Source organism: Ambystoma mexicanum, chromosome 14 (genome assembly GCF_040938575.1).
Source record: "Ambystoma mexicanum isolate Mex_15411 chromosome 14, UKY_AmexF1_1, whole genome shotgun sequence".
NCBI classification, from domain to species: Eukaryota; Metazoa; Chordata; class Amphibia; order Caudata; family Ambystomatidae; genus Ambystoma; species Ambystoma mexicanum.
This window is the reverse complement of record NC_090940.1, coordinates 44,529,180-44,548,547: the sequence shown is the minus strand read 5'-3', so window position 1 is coordinate 44,548,547 and position 19,368 is coordinate 44,529,180. Positions and strand designations below refer to the sequence as shown.

The following is a 19,368-nucleotide window of genomic DNA, read 5'->3' as shown; positions in this document are numbered from 1 at the left end:
GGCATCCAGCAACAAAGTCCCTGTACAGTTGCTGTACGTTTTGCGATTGGTGCAGAGGAAAGAATGTTGATCTTTTTCACAGTTCCATTCCGGTGGTTCTTTCTTTCTTACTTTCTTTGGCCCACAAGGGCTTTCAGGTGAGAACCATTAAAGGTTACCTAGCAGCGCTATCTATCTTTAAGCGCTCATCTGAGGAATGGTCTTACTTTGATTCCACTGATCACTCAGTTTCTAAAAGGGCTCACAAATGTGTTCCCGTCGACGCCTTTTCAGGTGCCGATCTGGTATCTTAATTTGGTCTTAAAATTTCTGATGGGTGCTCTATTTGAACCTTTGCACTCTTGTCCATTGAGCCTGTTAACATTTAAGACTGTTTTCTTAGTTGCAGTTACATCTACTCGCAGAGTGAGCGAGTTGCAGGCACTTTCTTTTAAGACACCCTTTACTTTATTCCACAAGGACAGGGTTGTATTGAGAGTACGCCCTTCCTTCCTACCTAAGGTAGTTTGAGAATTGCATTTCAGCCAGAAGGTGGTGCTACCGGTCTTCTATCCTCCTCCTCATCCTAGTAAGGAAGAGGAGAGATTCCATAGGTTGGACCCTAGGAAAGCATTAAGCTTTTATCTTTCCAGAATGTCCAAGCTCAGGAGTGGACGACCAGCTCTTTGTGGGGGTATACTGGACACCGATTGGGCCAGGCTGTTTCTAAACAGACCTTGTCTAGGTGGATCATCCTCACTATTTCTGAATGCTACATGTTGGCTGGCAAGGATCCTCCAGAGGGATTACGGGCTCATTCCGCCAGGAGCATAGCTACTTTTGACAGCCCTGCAGAGGGGTGTCCCTGTTAAGAACATATGTGATGCTGCAACATGGTCTTCCTTCCACACGTTTGTTGAGCATTATTCCCTGGATATCCCCCATGTTCAGGATGTTGCCTTTGGTAAAACAGTGCTTTACTCTGCTTTTTAATTGGGTATATCTAAATTCTTCTCCCTCTTCCACTCATTGATACTGCTTTAGGAGTCTGCTAAAGATGAGGAATATGTTGGAGGATACAATCCATTTGAAGAACAAGTTACTTACCAACTGGTAACATTCTTTCGACGATGTTCCTCCAATGTATTCCTCATCACCCTCCCAGCCTACCCCTCTCAAGAATTTCCCATGCTATTGCAGCTTTCATTCCGACAAGGCTAAGCGCAGTCAGGACGGTATTGGGGGCATGTATGCCACACGTTGTGAGAGGGGAAAAAACATGAACTGAAGCTACGGGCGCCGTGCCTGCTACTTATAATATCCGATGACGTCACCCTCGACGGAGGCCTTTGAGGGACATCGACCCGACGCCATTGGCCCAGGGCACACTCTGCCGAAAGAAATTGCGAAGCAGCACAGCTGTGGACATTTCATGTCAAAGATGAGGAATACGTTGGAGGAACATCAAGTCGAAAGAACGTTACCAGTTGGTAAGTAACTTGTTCTTTCTCTCGGGAGGTAGTTCCACATTTTTGCGGCTAAGAAAGAGAATGCTGATCCACCTCTTTTTTCCTTGAGTACGGTATAGGTTCCAGGCAGATGTTGTGGGATCTCAGTGGTGGTGGAAGTGACATCCACCTGATGATGATGATGATGATGATGATGATGACTACGCAGGAAGTGACATGACATGTCCTTTGGTTATAACGGCAACACAGGAAGTGATGTAATTTGATGGATGAAGTGATCACATGTGCTGAAGTCACATAAAGTATAATACGTATAAGATCAGCAATATAAAAATAGCATTAAAGCAGATAAGACTTCTTTAGTCTTCAACCACATAATAGTTGTGGTGCTCCATCAATGTGTAAGGGGCAGTTGTGGTATGCCAAAGGCACACCTATCAGACCCATCGTAGACCAGGACCACAGCTTGCTTATGTCAATGCACCCTCATGCTGATTGCTGAAGGTGGAATGTCTGCCCATGTGACCTGTTTCATAGCCACCAATTTACCCAGTAGCCCACATCGTCTACCATCCCTTCTCATCTTTGCTGCTACACGGGAATGCTAGGATTTTGGTATAGCAGAACCATTTGTTTGTGTTTAATAAAGCAAATTTGCAAAGCACCAAGTCCTATACTAAATCAGTCTAAAATATCAACTATAACTTCATCAAAACCTATTAAGTAAAACAAGTATGATTTATATTGTGATGGGGATTCAGGATGAAAATAATATTTCACTGCTGAACCTTTTATGGCATAGGTGCCTTTTGGCTACTACAATGGCCACACTTGCTTTGTTGTTGTTTAAGACATATCCCTGCAAACCCCTAACCAGTCTTCCTCTTCTCCAGTGGTAAGAATGGTCATACGTGTCATGTATCTACATAGACCAGTGGTCTGCAACCTTTCACGCTCCAGATGTTTTGAACTACAACTTCCATTGACCTCCCACAGTGTCACGCGACCTCATGCAGAAGTTTTTCTTTTGTCTGGATCAAGCAGCACTCCCCATTTGCCACTCATTTAAATCTTCTCGTGAATGTAGGGAGAAGTGAGCATTTTTTGGGAGTTGCTGTATTTTCTTTGCTCTCATTGTCCATTTGACCCCAAACAGAGTTTAGGGGACTGTTGGGAAAGATTTACATGTTGCTGTTACCCTCCCCTAGACTTAAATGGGACACTTTGTTGACATAGATGTCAGTAAAGTGCCTGCTTTACTTCCCTTGCCTGTTTTAATCATTCCTTTGGGGAAACTGACTAGCCCCTAAGACTGTCAGTACTGAGTGACTTTGTCTCTTTTTATGAATTCTTGTATATTTACAATTGCGCACACAACCTTACAGTGTAGTTGGAATACTTTGCATCCTTATACCTTTTTATATAGCGTTTTTTTGGTTACTTTTACAATGTGCCTAAGACAAGCTGGTGGCAGCTGTGATCCTTTTAGTATTTTTGAAACATTTTACTTTGCACTTTTGCATTTACTACGAATGGCTACTAAAGGTGGATAGCACCCTAAAATGGCTGTGCCACAGGGTTTTTTGCTTGTTCTTTGGCTATACTGTTCTTTGGCCGCCTTCCTCCCTTCTCCGGGCAGGAAATGCTTTATATTGAATGCCCTTTCTTGGGGAATGCTTGGACTTTCATGGGTTAACGGGCGGTTTGTGTGTGTCGCCAGTGGAGGGGGCTGCGTCAGTCTAGTCCCAATCCACATCATGGATTGGAACTGACTGACGCAGCCCCCTCCCAATCCACATCTCTGGTGCCTGAATGTCTGTTGCTGGGCAGATGTTGTGGCCAGTGGTTGTCCATGATTAGATAGCCACTGCATGTTTGAATGTTGCTGATCCTTGCTGTTGGTAGATTTGGGCATGCTCCCAGCCCAAATCTTGGCATGGATAAAAGGACGGTTTCTGCTATTCGACAGATCATTCTTGCAGCCCGTTGACTACCAAAATGACCCTGGAGCTGACCAGCATAGATATTCAGTGTTGTCCCTGTGAAGCCCTGCTCCTCTGCCTGATCTCAACAAAACCATTGTTAGTGCTTTGACCCCTGGACTGTTGCGAACAACCAGTCTTGGCGCATGCACGAAGATCCACACCTTTGGAGCCTTTGGTAGTGCCCCTGGGCCAACCGGTGGACTGACCAGCTCGCTCTTGGCCTACCTTGCTGCAGCTGTCGCCGTTCATAGTGCATCCTTGGAGGATCTTGAACGTGTGTAACAAGACGCCTGCTCCAGCATTTCCAGCCTTCTTTCATGAACGGAAGCTGTGCTGGGCCTGCTCCTGCTCCTTTTTTCATCCATTGAAGATTGCCCGTCACTGCCTGACTGTGGTGACTCCCATTGCAGCCCATCGACCTCCCTGTAGGTATCTTGAGATCACCTGCTCTGCCGAAGTCTTGATCTTTCTTCGCAGGGTTGTGCAGCTGGAAGGTGCCTGGTATGGCGGAGAATTCTCAGAAATTTGCTAATTCCTCTCTACCTTGGAGAGCCCCAGCAAATTTGCTGGATTTTGAGGACTTGATTTTTCTACCTGGAGAGAGTGGAACCCTTTTTCCTACTCTGTCATGTATTTTAATGTGATTTTGAACTCTGTGTTTCTTTAGGTTGTGGAGTCTGACAAACTCCACAGGCATCATCTTTTACATTGTGTCACACAGCGCCTTCAGTGCAGTGGTACAGGGAAGTCTTCCAGATTTCCCAAATGTTTAAATACCTTTTCTTGGATAAACTACTGTTTCCAAGAGCAGTAAAGCGAAATTGACTTTAATTATATTTGTAACTTTCTAGACCCAGCGCACACTATCTTACAATAGGGTGCTGGAGGGGTTACTTAGTATTCCCTTTCCATGTAACATTTCTATGTTACCCATTCCTCAATGAATGGCTGGTGGCAGTGGTTTACTCTTAACTACCGTGGTGTGCTTTTACCGCGGGCTGCAGTCGCAGCTGCAGTAAAGCACCCAAGGGTGCCATTTTTATCAAAATGGCCCCAGTCTTCTTTTTTCGCCATTTCTTCTTGGAAAGGTCCTTCGTGAGATTTAACCTGCACGCCAAACCAGGTTTGGTTACTTTCTTTGCTTTGCCTTTGGCGGGATTCACGAGTGAAGCCCGCCTCTGGCTCCAGGGTGTTTGGCAGGGGCAGGAAGCAAGGGAGGTGCCTGAAACTCCCTGTGCTTAGTGTACTAGGAGACCAGAATGCACTCTTAGGTGATTGGCTGGCTGGCTGGCTGTCCGGCAAGGACAGCCACCCTGCTGGGTGACTGACAGCTAGGCTGGAATGAATGGGAGAAACCTGCATAAAAGGTGAGTCTTTTTGGCTTGGAAGGCAGAGTCGACCACTGGACGAAGGAATCCGAAGAAGAACTTGAAGAGGACACCTGTTGCAACTCCTGGACCGCTGGTTTGCCCGGTGAAGCCCTGCTGCTGTGCTGAAACTCCAATTTCGTTTCAACTAGAGAAGGCCTTCAAAGACGACTACTCCCCTTGAGTTGGTGGGACCAATCAACTCCAAAGTAAGCCACCTGGGCATCCTCTTGGAGCAGGCTGAAATTCCACTGCAGTTGCTGCTTGAACCGAATAGCCACGCAGAGGAACACCTGATCGTGTGTGTTGCTTTTAAGCTGGCCAAGAGCTCCAGGAAGATCCTCCGGATTCCCAGGAAGCAGGACTGATCGAGCCTGAGCCACCTCAACAGAGTGCTAGACTCCAGATGCAAGGAACGCCCATCTCGACAGCCAGGAACCACAGTGTTGCTATTTGCGCTAGACGCAAGGAGCTGAAACACCGAAGTGCCACTTGTTTGAAGATTGCCGGTTTGCAGTCGGTGACCGTCCCATTGGAGTGCAGGAGTCCCCAGAAGTCCTCCCTCTTGTCCCCACAACTGAGGCCCCGGAACACCAGGATCTGTAGAGCTGAACAGGAACAGACATCATCTGCTGCACTTTTCTTCAACCTAAAGGTACTGTACAGTCTAAGAGAACTTACCTCTAGCCGTTTAACTGCACTCGTTCTCTGTTGGTGAGACTTGTTGTGGTTGCTCTGTAGAGTTGCTGATAGCTTCTTTACTTCACAAGCCTAAACAGCTTGTAGCCCTACTTTGAATTATTCTTTTCTACAAAGACTTCTAAAACATTGTGCAAGACTTTTACCTACCTCTGAGAAGTGCTTCAGTTCATCTAGACTTTTGCCCAATTGACTTTGGCCTAGCCTGGCTCCCTGAATGACTCTTCTTCCCTCTGTTAGTGTGTTTTGTCTTCCTTCCAGGAAGGGGTTAACTAACTTTGCATTGGGGGGGTTTCAAAAGTACATACCGGCTTTGAGAATATTTGTGTGATCTCTTGTTTATCATAATAACCTTTCTCTTTGACAAACTCTTAACTCTGATTCTAAATGCCAACATTACTGATTTAGAAATATTAAGAGTGTGTATTTTCGAGTGTATTTGTGTGTTACTATTATATTGCCCCCTTCCGAAGAAGGCTTACTCTAACTGACTGTTAAATAAATTAATAATTGTTTAATCAAGAAACCTTGTGTGTGAGAGTTTATTTGAATACTTGTCACTGTGAATGTCTGTGTAATTCCCCTACGGCTCACACTGACCCTTCTTGAGATAAGCCTCGCTGCTCAACACGCGACCAAAACTGTGTAGTACAAGCTTATACCAAAGGTTGGGTTCCTATTGCCAGGAGGTCAGGGTTGTTGAAGTGCACCCAAAGCGTACCGCATACAATCTTGCCTAACAGCTGGAACTGAAGTTCAAGCACCGTGACCAAACAAAACTAAATCCTGTGTTCGTAAGTCACCTATGTAACCTCGACCCCGGGGCCACTGGCGACCTGTCCAAGCACAGAAGACTCTTAATCTCAGTGGATTCCCTGAAATGCATGGTATTCAAGAAAGACAGGGTCATAAATGAGATGATTTCTGTAAGCGTTAAAGAGAATGTACCACTTTTGAATGCCTAAAACATCAGGCACAATCCAATTTCAAAAGTGGATCCCATGATCACTATCAGAATCTTCCCTGGACCTAGTATAATAGCAACCTCGTCTGTCGCTCCCCCATCCCTTTACTGTCCCCCCCACCCCTCCCTCCAGCACTACCTGAAACGTTGTCAGGCCTAGTATGATAGTCGCTTGTTTTGTTCCTCCCTTCCCTTTGTGCACCCCTCTCCCTCACCTTTTGTTTTTCTCCGGCTCTACCAGAAATGTCATCAGGCCTAGTACGGTAGTCGCCTGTCTGTTTCCATTTCCTTCCCACTCTCTCCCTCCCTTCCTTATCCATGTCTTAGCTCTTGCACTATCTGAAATGTCGTCAGGCCGAGTACTATAGTTAATTTCACATCCTTACTGTTCATGGCCTGTAAGAATGTCATTGTATTTTCCCTTGTTCCCTCCCTTGCCTTGAAGCGCTTTGAAACACATTGTGTATAGGCGCTATATAAATAAACTATCATATCATATCATGAGAAAAATAAATGTTTTTGGAAGGATGGGCCCCTTTATAGTGAGCCTGTGGCTCAGAGAAGGCTGCTTTCCCCCCCTACTCCGAAGATCTTCCTGTTGAAGGTCACCAGTGAAGTTCCTCTTGCAAGACACTTGTGGATGACAGAGACCAGAGGGAGACTTTCTCTTCACTTTTAAGGGCCCAGCACGGTGATTGAGATTGAAAACTACTGCAAGACTTGTTGCACCTGTCAAATGTTTGGAAAAGTGGGTGGCACAAATCAGGAACAATTGTGTCCTTATCAATTTTTGCTGTTCTTATTGAGATGGTGGGGATTGACTTTGTTGACCCCCCCCCCCCCCTTGATCCTCCCACTTCTTCAGGGCACCCATTCACCTTGAAGGTAGTTCACCACTCAGCTAGTAGTAGCCAGGGCTCTCCTCTGTATTTTACTGGAGTTGAATTCCCTAACAAGCTCTGTGCCAGAGAAATCAATTTGTTCTCATATTACACGAAGACTGTGTGGCAGGAGTGTGGTGTTTCCTACAATATCTCCACTTCCTACCATCCACAGAGTTTTTGTCTGGTTTGAAGAGCATGATTGGTGCTTTGGTGCTGCTACTCAGATGGTAATGAGACATCCTACTATCATGTCTCTCATTTGCCTACACAGGGTTCTTTAAGAAGGAGTTGATTTCAGCTTTTTTAGACTTCTCTTCAGTCATCAGCTGGTGAGAGGGCCCCTTGGCTTACTGACGGAAGGGTAAATAATTCCCTCCCCTAGTTCAAGCAGTGATGGGAATGAATGTGTTGGGTCACATAGGGGTGAGGATGTTGCCTAGGACATTTGCTCAGAATGCATCAGTTGTTTTTTGATGAGAGCCTATGGGTTGGACTGGGCGGTTTGGTGCAGGATGTCTGTATAGACCTGTTTGATTGGATTCCCCTTCTGGGACAAGGATTCAGTACCCATGCATGAAATGTAAGATCATATGAACATTACGAAGGGTGAGGCTAATGGGCGAGAAATTCAGGCTCACTGCATGGACTGGAACTTATGCAGGAGGAGGGGAGACTCTTCTGTTCTTGGGTTGGGCAAGACCTGAATATGGACTCTTTGAACTTTGCAAGAAGAGGCCCGGCGAGCATCAGCATGTGATCTGTCTGAAGTAATCCTCACCAAGTTCTTTTTGACAGAGAATTGGTTTTAGATAAAGAAGTACATGTTATCTCTGTGAGGTGCAGCCAACGGCTCTGTCATGGGAACCACAGGCATCATCACATTTGAGGGTGTTTAACATGGCATGTGAAAGTCCCATACACCAGCTTCCTAACCGGTTTACTTTTTTTATTTTCTTCACAGACACGCAAATTGGATGTATATTTTGAGTACGAAGAAAAGCTGATGAGTAAAACTACACTGGATAAGTCTCTGCTTGACGTCATCTCCGACCCAGACGGTGAGTTATTCGATGGACAATGGTCTTAGAAGGCCATTCAAATGAGGGCACAAGTCAACAAGTCTGTTGCTCGCTGTTTGCCAAATTTGAGTTCCACGCAGGCGAATAACATGTTTCCACACCAAATGTGGTTGTCACTGTTAGTCCCACTTGGAGGTAAGACTTTAGTAAGCTATCCCAGTTGTTAGTAGATCCCCAACTCTTAGTATCAGTCTTTACCAACTCAGAGCCTTGGTAGAGTGGCAGAGCAGTCAGGCGTATCTTAAGAGGAAGATGTGAGCTGTAGGTAAGTCCACTGAACCCAGTTAGTAATGCACATCAAAGAAACACTTACACGTACATTTATATTAAAATATAGATTTATTAGATTTACACAAGTCACTTTTATATACTTAGCACAATAAACCAACACACATACGTATACTTTACAATACTTTCAAAATGCCACTTCTTAGTTGCTGAATGCACACAATTGTTACAGGAGTTTGACAGGTCCAACGTATAATCGGTAATAACGCACACCCACAAAGTAATATAGTAATTGCATTTAGTCCGCATACACATACAAGACAGTGATTTTTGGGAAGCAGAACAGTTGGTTAGTCTTATCCTAGCAGAGTTTAAGGTTATAGAGGTGGTTTCCTTGCACAGCAAGTTTTTTAAAGTCCAAAAGGCAACCCTGGCTAAAAGGCAGTTCGGAGAGACTTAAAGTCTTGAATAGCAGCAGAAGTCAAACGTTCCTGTGGATACTTTCTAGGTCTCTAAGAAGATACAAGAAGACTTAACCAACGTTGGAGACCCTGTCACAGGACTCGCTAAATGGACACAAGTAGCGTCTTGAGTCAGAGGAAGAGGGGGTTGCCCTGGACACCTCTATGCGCACTCCAACACTGTGGAGTGACTTTCTGGAATAAGGTAAGCACTACCTTTCCCTCCCCCCACAATACCTTAGGTTTGAAGAAAACGTTTGTGGTGGATGCTCTGCGATGTTGCAGCATTGAACCCGACCTCTGGATCCCTTGGTCTGATGACGAAAGGCAGGACAATAGACAGGATCTCTCATGAGCAGTGTCGAGGTAGGACCTCTGGCACGGCTTTCATCAACGTCATTGGTCACTCTACGGTTTTGGCGACTTTTCTGCAGGACCAACAAAGGACACGATTTGCCCGGTCAATCTTCTTCTGTTCCTGCAGTCCCGCACTCTGATGAGGGGGGGGGGGGGTCTGGACGAGTTGGATTGTGTCTCTGGAGTGTCCTTGAGGGCTCAGCAAATACGTGGATGGATTCAGCTTTCACTACGATGCACTCGAAATGGGATGCAGGTCTCCTGGTATTGGGGCTCCGCAGCTCTGAAAACTCACAGGACCTCGGGATATGGCTCAAATCAAAGTTAGTCTTGGGGCAAGTTGTTCCCACCAGTCAAAGGGAAGGTGTTCTCCTCTTGGGAGTTCCTCTGTCGCAATGAGCAACTGTGTCAGGACAGCAGTGGTCACTTCACGGTGTGGCAAAGGGTCTGCAGGCGTCTCTGGTCGTCGTCTTTGGTTACTTCAGCTTCCAGTGCTTGCTTTTCACTCCAGGAGCCTCACCTTTTATACAGTTCCAACACACTCCTCTGCAATCTCTTGTAGCAATTTACAGAAAGGGGCGTTTGGCTGTCTATCAGGACAGACAGACCCCAGTCGGAGCTAGTTCTATTCAGGCACTCTGCAGACAAAGGATGCCACTTTCCTGCCTTCCCAGACACTCTGGAGCCTAGCAGGGACACCCAAGGGTTCCCGCCAAAGGCAAAACACACACACATGCCTCTCCCTCCCAGAATGGTAGAAGAAGGGCTACCAAAGAACAGCAATGCTCGTAATTGTGGAAAAAGAACAGAGGCCCCAAGTTAGTAGTTTTGGTGGCCCTATTGTGCACTACTGAGGCTATGGACATAGCCTGCAGTAGAAAATCACACAATAGTTGGTAGAACACATCCACTGTCACCAGCCATAACTAGGAGATTTAAAAGCCACCGGAGCAGAGAGAAGGGGGATACTAGGTATCCCTTTGGCACTCCATATAAGGTGTTGTGTGCCAATCTCTCAGACTATTACGTTTTTGGAGAGATACCAAGTATCTCTCTATCCTTAAGAACTGTATTTACTGTAGGATAAAGAAAGAGTCTCAAAGGAGGACCCTAGGGGCCCTAAGCAACACTGCCCATAAGGAGCTGTGTGCTGCAATAGTAAAATGCAGATTCCTTTAAGAGTTATGGAGCAATATAGACTGCATAGGATAGGTAAAAATACAAAGAATAGAGTTCCAAAAGACAGCGCTCATAAGAACGAATGAGTGGAAAAAGGCTCCACTCATTCAGGATTTCAGAAAAACGTCCAGTAGTCCAGCAAAAAGTGCTGGGGGTCTCACTAGGAGAGGAGATGAGGCATAAACATGATAAATCTCCTTAACAGTCACTTATTACAATAACTAAAGAACTGCTGCATAAATGGATACCTGCACAGTTCTGCTGGGTTATCATGTTAGTGACCAACCCTATCTATGCCCCAGGGATTCCAAATGTATGGAAGACTCTTTGACCAGAGAACCACTGTTGCAGGTCAGTAACACGATCTTTGTCATGGACTCACAGATCTAGGAAATGCTGCTTCAGCTTTTCCAGGCAAAGCAAAATTTTGCATTTGTGGCCAGATGCGGGGGCTGGGACTGTCCGGTCCCAGTCCACATCCATGTCAAAGTGTGTCTGTTGCTCGGTAGATGTAATGGATGGCTGCTGTCCATGATTGTACACCCCCTACCAATTTGGATTGCGCCCCCCGGAAGTGCCCAGAAAGTGCTTGTTAGAACCTGGCTGGAGCCGTCTAAGGAGCCGCACTCCTGTTGTCTCATTTCAAACTGACGTGCCTGCAAGACACGTGATCTCTTGGCCCCGCCCCCACTGCACGGAACACTTTCTACAAAGGACACGCGCCCCTGTGCGTGCGCCCCGGAATTTCCCAGAAAGTTGGGTGGAGCTGTCTAAGAAGCTGCACTCCCGATGTCTCATTTCAAACTGACGTGCCTGCAAGACATGGTGCGTCCATGTCATCAACCATCAGGTTGCTGAATTAGTAACTACGGACTCAAGACTATATGCATTGGTATTCTTATTCACTTTTGTTATTTAAGTTATCTCTTGGCCCCGCCCCTCTACACGGCACACACTCTACACTCGCCCCTGTGCGCTCGCCCAGGAAGTGCCCAGAAAGTGCCTGTTAGAGCATTTTTGAACTCTGGGTGACTCGTGACACATTACCTAGCTTTAAATCCAGATCTGTCTGGCTACCACCTAGGGTCATTCACCTAGGCAGCCTCACTGCTATAGGGCATAGGAACGCGTGACTTATTGCCTTTTCCATTATTTTACATGGATTGACTGTATACTGTTCATGCAATGTGATAAGAGCTGTTGTACGTGAAAATTGCTAAGCCTAGTAGCTTTCCCAAATGCACAGTTTTGTGATCGTGAACGTGTTGAAAATTTGTCGGCTTGGCCTGGCTTGTCTGGTCCCTAAACGTAAATGTAACAAAAATGTGTCAGGCCTACCAGCTCTTCTAAAAAGCACAGTATTGCACTGGTAATTGTTGGTCTGGTGTTACTTGCCTTGTCATCAACATAAAATATGTGATTGCATTCTTGAACGTTTTTCAGGTAACACTGGGCAGTTGTGTCTCTTGCGAAGCACGGGCGTGTGATCCACAAGGATCAATACTAGATACCCAGGCGACTTCGCCAGTGCGTTATCTTTTCCTGCTGGGCACACTTGCTCGCACTCTAAGGCGCTTTAGCCGAACAGCTGCTTCTGTGATTTCATAGTTACAATGGATAGAAATCTTAGGAGTGGCAAACGCCTCCAAGACCCCACTCCAAAAATGTCGAACCGTCCCCTCCCCCTATTCCTACACCCATCATGTCGTCCTCAGACTTGCGCACACTTAGCGAGGCTTCGCATGCTACTGCCAATGTATTTATTGATGGGATAGTCCAGTCAAATGACAGCCACTCGGATCCTCTTTCCCCCCTCATTTATGTCAGCGAAAGCAATCCCAGCTGAAAGGGGAATGCTCACAGTTGGAAAGAATGTTCTCACCCAAAAAGCAAATGAAATCACAATACCTTCTGCAAAAAGTTTGTCAAACATACCAATGAATGACAATTCCATCCTGGGTGCTTCTCATGAAAATGTTCTCATGCCCACTTCCGATACCTCGATGTTTGCCACAGCGGTAATGGCAGAACTTAACAAGCGTGTTCGCCTATTGCGGGGGCCATTGCCCGATGCCCTTAGTTCGACTGCTTTTCGTGAAAAGTGCATTTTTCTTAAGTCCCACACTCCTCAGCATGGCAGACTCTCACACATAAGCAGTAATTTTCCTTCAAGTTGCCCAAACATCGCACTGCTGAAGGCCAGTTCTCCAACTGTAGAGGAATTGACTCCTAGTCAAGCGCATGCACATCTACAATCCCCAGACCGTCCTCATTTCATTGGTCGCTCTAGCACGCAGGCACCAAATGTTCGACTTCCACACTCTTCTACTTCCTTTTTTCCTCCTGTAGAATCCGGTATTGATCTAAATGACCAGGAAGTACAAAACTTTCCAGTCTTAACTTGGATTCCCAATGTATTAGATAAGGAACACGAGCACACCCACTATGCGATTAGAGAACTTAAAACATCCACATCTGATATTCTCGCTAAATTGAATAAATTGGAAGGATTTATGCTGGCTCAAGAAAATTGTCATTCATTTTGGGCCACACACTCACTAAGAGCCCTAAATCCTTGCAAAGCTGTACGTATTGCTGCGAATGTTGGCAGCTCCACATTCTCACAGCACACTCAGGCTAATGATCTTATTGACTCATCTATTGGACAAAATGGAGGGACAAGTGAAATCGTATGCCCAGGTGGTTCAGGGACACTATAACCACAATTTGGGCATTTGAGAAAATCCACAAATCGATTTAGTGGAAGTTGCCAAACGTCAACATTCTAGAATTCTGGTCATTGAATACATTTTGCTTAAAGCCAACTTGGTGCCACAAGACCCAAGCTTTATAGCACCCGACACCTACGTATTAGAAGCTCATAGTGCCTCTATGCAGGATTCCCCAACAGTCCATCTGCAATTACTGATCTTTTAGATCCGCAAACAGACAACTACATGTTATCTCTGAGGAAACCTCCACTCAGGCTGATCTTTCGCAAACCAAACATTTTCCTTCACGCAAAGCAAAAAGACTCCATATGAGCTACACAAAAGAAGACATCAGCCCAAAAATGTCAATTCCAACAATAATTTAAATGCCTCTCTCAAATCTAAATCCCAAAACATTCCCCTTAACAAAATGAAAGGGCACAATTCGAGCATCAAAAAACGATGTAATATCTCGCACGATGAGGCAGTTTTAGATCTGAACCAGCTTAATGCTGAAAGCAAAATTTAGCTTCAACTATAGGAACATGAATCAAATGAACTCTTCACTTTGTCAATAGAAAAATCTTCACACTCCACGCACACACCAAGTTGTTCTTCCAAGGTTTTTGTCCCAGTACCTCCAACATCCCTTGATACATCTCATAGATGTTTGAAACAAAATGTCCCTCTTGTTCAAACTCAACTGCCTAATTTTTTTCAAATGACGCAGATCAAAAAGGCCACAATCGTTGCACAGATTAGTAATCCCAGCAACTCTCAAATTCCACAAGTCATTATGCCTGTGGCAATGACTACTGGCCTTTATCAAAAACCTGCTCTCAATGCTGTACCAACATTTCCTGATGTGCTGTCCTCCAATTCCCCTACACCAGTTGTTATTGGACTTGGTCCAAGCCCCATATCTGCTTCTGACACTTGAGGTACAAAGCATATAGCAAACCCCACACTGCATGCTCTCAGCAACATAGGCCAGCAAGCAACTAATCCCCACGACCCATCTTCTTGTCCTCGTGATACAACACCAACCTTTGCTGACGTCTCTTCAGACATGAAACTTATTTGAGGATGGGACAGTGATGTTTCTCTAAATGGACAAGTTAGCTTAAATCGCTCGTCCCTTGTTACTCACCACTAGTCGAACAGGTCGGGGCGTTGCTCAACCTTAGGACACCAGAGGAGAGGGAGCTGCTCCGGTATGTTTGCAGTCTAAGCTGGAATAGTTCAGTTTGGGGAACGTTCCAGAACCAGACCTCCTCGACCTGAGGAACTCTTTAATGCAACACACCCCTTTGTTGTTATTTTATTTATTTTTGTAAAGCACACTGCAGCCCTTGGGCATTAAGGCGCTATGAAAAGGCTTAGGGAGGCTTGATTCAGGGTTACAAGAATGCGGCCCCAGCAGAGACTTAAAGACAGAACTAGTTACGGTTAACAATGGACATTTTCATGACAGTTTCAACACAGTTAGGCAAAAAAAGCAGTACATTGTCAAAATCAAGTTACAGTATATATAACATGGGTTGTCAGACAAAGAGTCTAGTTTTAATGGCCTTCCTGAAGGTTGCATGGGAGTCAATCCCCCTGATGGAAGGGGGAAGGGAGTTCCACAGTGTGGCTGCCATGTTAGGGAAACTTGTACCGCCCGCTTTCACTCTGCGGGTAGAGGGTACAAGGATTCTGTTGGTATAGGCCGCTCTGGTGGGCCTAATGGGAGTGTGCAGGCTGATCCTTTGAGCTAGGTAAGGTGGAGCCCGACGGTGCAGGCCCTTGTGCACCAGGGCGAGTGTTTTGAATGTAATTCTCTCCTTGATGGGGAGCCAGTGGACCTTCCTCCTGACCTTAGAAATGTGGTCACGTCTTGAGATGCCTGTTGCGGCCCTGAGGGCATTATTCTGAGCTAGTTGTAATTTGGCCAGGTTTTTATGGGAGGTGCCTACCAAGAGGGCATTGCAGTAGTCCAACCTCAACCCAATTATTGCCCTAGCTATGGTAAGGCAGTTTGGTGGGGAAAGGTAGGGCCTGGCTGCATTGAGGAGTTTAGAATGGTACGCTGCAGAGGAGGCAATTGCGTTGACCTGTCTCTTCATGGATAGGTCAGGTTCAGTGTATACGTCCAGCGTCTTGATGACTTTGTAAACAGCGATAGGGATGTTATCTACTGTGAAAGATTGGTATTGTTCATCTAGTTTCCTCAAGGGGGAGGGAGCCCCAATCAGCAAGTGTTCTGTTTTCTCACTGTTGAGGCAAAGCCAGTTTTTGGCCATCCATGATTGGATAGTAGAGTAAATGGCATTGAGTGTTTTTAGGTCAGATGTATAGTCACCAGAGAGGGGGATCAGCACCTGTGTGTCATCAGCATAATTGGTGTATGTGATGCCCAGTGCGTCCAGAATTTTGAATAGGGACCTAGTGAATAAATTATAGAGTGTGGGAGCTATGCATGATCCCTGTGGGATCCCACACTTGATATGGCTGGGGTTTGCGCAAGAGGATTCAGAGAAAACCTTCATGACTCTATCCTGCAGGAAGGAGGTTATCCAAGCACAGGCCCTCAGGGAGAAATTGGCTGCGGTGGAGAGGTGGTGGCAGAGGGTCTTGTGGTCCACCAAGTCAAAGGCAGCGGAGAGGTCGAGGAGTAGGAGCAGCGCAGGTGTGCCTGCGTCTCTTATGTCGTCCATTTGGTTTTTAAGGTCGAGAAGAGCTGTTTCCGTGCCGTGTCTCGGCCTGAAACCAGACTGCCGAAGACCTAGGAGGTGATTGTCTTCGATGCATTTTTGGACTTGCAGGTACGCTGCTTTGTCCAGAATTTTAAGAAGGAAAGGCACTGTGGTAATGGGCCTGTAGTTTCCAGGGATTGAGGTGTCGAGAGAGGGTTTTTTCAGGAGCGGTCTGACCCAGGCTTCTTTGAGTCCAGCAGGAACGTGTCCCGCCTGGAAGGATGAGTTAATAAATACTGTGATTGGGGGGACCAGTGGGGAGGCACAGTCTTTGATGATCTGCGCTGGGCAGGCGTTGCCCTTGCAATTGGACGGTTTAATGAAGTTAAGGAAGGCAGTGACTTCAAGTTCGCTCATGTCTTTGAAGTCGAACTTTGAAGTTGAAGTTATGATAATACAATCAAAAGAGTTGGTTACCCAAAAGAGCAGAGATGCCCACACCGCCACACCAAGGCTGTAGGAAAGAAAGTAAACACATGTTTTAGCGTGTGATATGTAAAACAACAGAAACAATTTCTGAAAGATAGTGGACTACATGAAACAAGCCTTGTGGAAGTTGTAATGGTAGCAAGCATGGATAGTTGGAACCAAAGTACTGGGAAGAGAGAGAAGGTAGATTATTCCCCAGAATACCTGTCTAGCACCCCAAAATGGTACAACAGTTGTCAAGAGCTTACCCAAGTAGGAGAGCGGCTGAGAGAAGAGGATTCACGACAGGATAAAATTAAAAAAGGGAAGTTAGTACAGGAAGCTACCCCAAACGGCACGAGGGATGCATCTAGGTTTGGGGTGGTGCACTATAGCGGGATAGCGTTCAGGAGTGCACAACAATGGCCGTGGAGTGATATGTCCAAATTTTTCCAAGCTGGAATAGTTCAGTCCAAATTAGGAATAAGGAGCGTTCCAAGGAGATGAACAAAACGGGTCTCAAAAGTGTCAAGAGCGAGATTCAAATGGACTAAGTAATACTCTCCGCAGCAAATATCAGGATTAGAGGGAAGAGTCTTACCCTTCCAACAAAGCCGCAATGATCACTGGTGCGGCACACAGGACGCAAATGGCAGCTTCCGCATTGAGAGAGAGCGGTTGCAGTAATGTTGGAAGCTGATTGCTGTACCGCGGTGAAGGGAAGTTGCTCACTGATGCTGGCGGCTGTTGGATAAACCGCGACGTCCATGACAGAGCACCAGTGCTTCCAATTGCAGCCGAATTAGAGCGCCGGAATGGCGCAGGGGTTCGACAGACGGAACCGCTGCCGAACAGTTGAGGTCTGACAAATCCAAAAGGGAGTAGTGAAAAGAGAAGTCAGGGGACGTTCCGTGGTCAGAGCAAAAAATGCAATAAAGATTCAGGAAGAATGGCAAGGTAAACGCTAATTAGAAGAAGCGTTCTGCCCTATATGAGCTTCTTTAAACCATTCCTCTGTGCGTGGGGGCGGAGCCTACACCGCCCTAGCAGCAGCTGGTAAGTCTCATGAACTCCACAATACCGGGAGGCTGGGACACTGCATCTCCAAGGCAACCGCCAGCATTACAAGTACGGAGAAGCAGAAAAACGGGCTAAATGGCCAGGAGGCAAGCGCAGGGCTTTCATAACATCCCTCATGAGACTCTTCCACCAAATTCTTGCACTTCGTAATCTCATCTCAGACGATGTGGAATGGATTAGACTTCCAAGTTGCAAAAGCAGTTGTATGCTATGCAAACTCCATTCACAAATAATCGCCAAGCTGCTATGGGACCACCAAGCAGATTTGGCTTTACTTGGTTTCGAATTACATGCATTTTGGTCCATGTATGAGACTAACACATTCATTGAGTTTATGCAGATCCCCAAATTAGAAGTGGCTCTGCCGGGAACAGCCGAACAACAATCCAATGCCTTCAACAATGTAATGTTGGGGCAACTTGAATCCTTCTCCAATGTCTTAAAGTGCTTAGCCTGGCTGGAACCTTTTATTAAATCATCATCCAATGACAACAAACTTGTAGTAAAGTCATAAGCTCCTGTTCTCTCTATACTATCCTGGAACTGTTGTGGCTTCAAAAATGTGTTCTCTTGGTACGAATCTCTGTCTCATTTGGAGCCACCTCCTTTCATTCTTTTACAGAAGACTATGGGGGTCATTACGACCCAGGCGGTAAGTACGCCAACTTTACCACCATGGTGTAAACTACGTTTACACCATGGTGGATGGCGGATTTACCGCCCCATTCCAAGGTGAGTGGGGCGGTAAATCCCCATTTCCCATTTTACCCTTCCCCATTCCCATTTTTGCCCCATAGGGCATAATGGGAGTGGGGAAGGCGCTAATTATGCCACCGTAAATTACGGTGGCGTAATTAGCACCAAGGCGGTTTAGCGCCATGGATTTTAACGGCTGCTAGAAGCAGCCGTTAAAATCGGAATCAGGCGTTAAGGGTTAACGACGGCGTTAACCCTTAACGCCTGAGTTGTAATGAGGCCCTATGTGTATATCTGACATCCAATTAGATGGCTTTACCTCCTTTATGCACCCGGCCAAACATGGCACCATGGGTCGCCCATTCGGCGGTTTGGCCATATTGATTCACAATAGTCTCAAATTCACTTCTAAGCACATCTACTCTTCTGATGACTTATTAGTTATCGAAGTGATCCTCGAAGCTCCCTCACCTCTTAGTCTTTTAGTTGTTTCTATATATTGGAATCCTAAAGCTATACAGCTGGTTACACTTCTTGAGAACTTAAACGCAGTATTATCCGACACACTCATTAGTAACATGAACTGTGAAATCATCATTGTAGGGGATTTTAATTCTTTATTGATCCCTCACAGAAATACAAAATATGAGGCATACAAGGGCACATATACAGCATTATCCTGTGACAGAGGGATCCGAAGGGCCCAATTTTTATAAGATTGGGATATGCATATTATTTTACCAAACCCACTGCATTCAAATGCCACTTGGCAGCAAGGTATTCGCAGCTCCTGTATAGAATACATTGCGCTATCTCGCATGCTGTCAGGTAATTGCAGCCCTCTTTTTATATACAATCCCCATTTGGGCGACCACATGACTTTGAAATGTAATACCGCCTTGTCACTTAGTGTTTCAATTCCATCCCTAATCTAGCATTGACCCAACTTGACAGACCTGCCCTTTCCATCAGTTGGAACCCTGGTTTGTGATGTTTGGATCGTGAAGGATGCCTATCCTTTGGGATCCCTGCGAAATGACGCGGACGAGTGGAACACCCACATGATATACATGCATCTTCAATA

At 45.9% G+C, this 19,368-nt stretch overlaps 1 protein-coding gene across 2 annotated transcripts in view; it reads left to right on the top strand.

Annotated features, from left to right (window-relative positions):
- Window positions 1-19,368, top strand: part of SCFD1 (sec1 family domain containing 1) — a 1,005,810-nt gene that overhangs the window by 388,158 nt on the left and 598,284 nt on the right. For both annotated transcript variants that reach the window (XM_069638499.1, XM_069638500.1), the window contains exon 15: window positions 8,309-8,405. In XM_069638499.1, coding sequence (XP_069494600.1) covers window positions 8,309-8,405 — 97 coding nt within the window. The remainder of the gene's footprint in view (window positions 1-8,308; window positions 8,406-19,368) is intronic.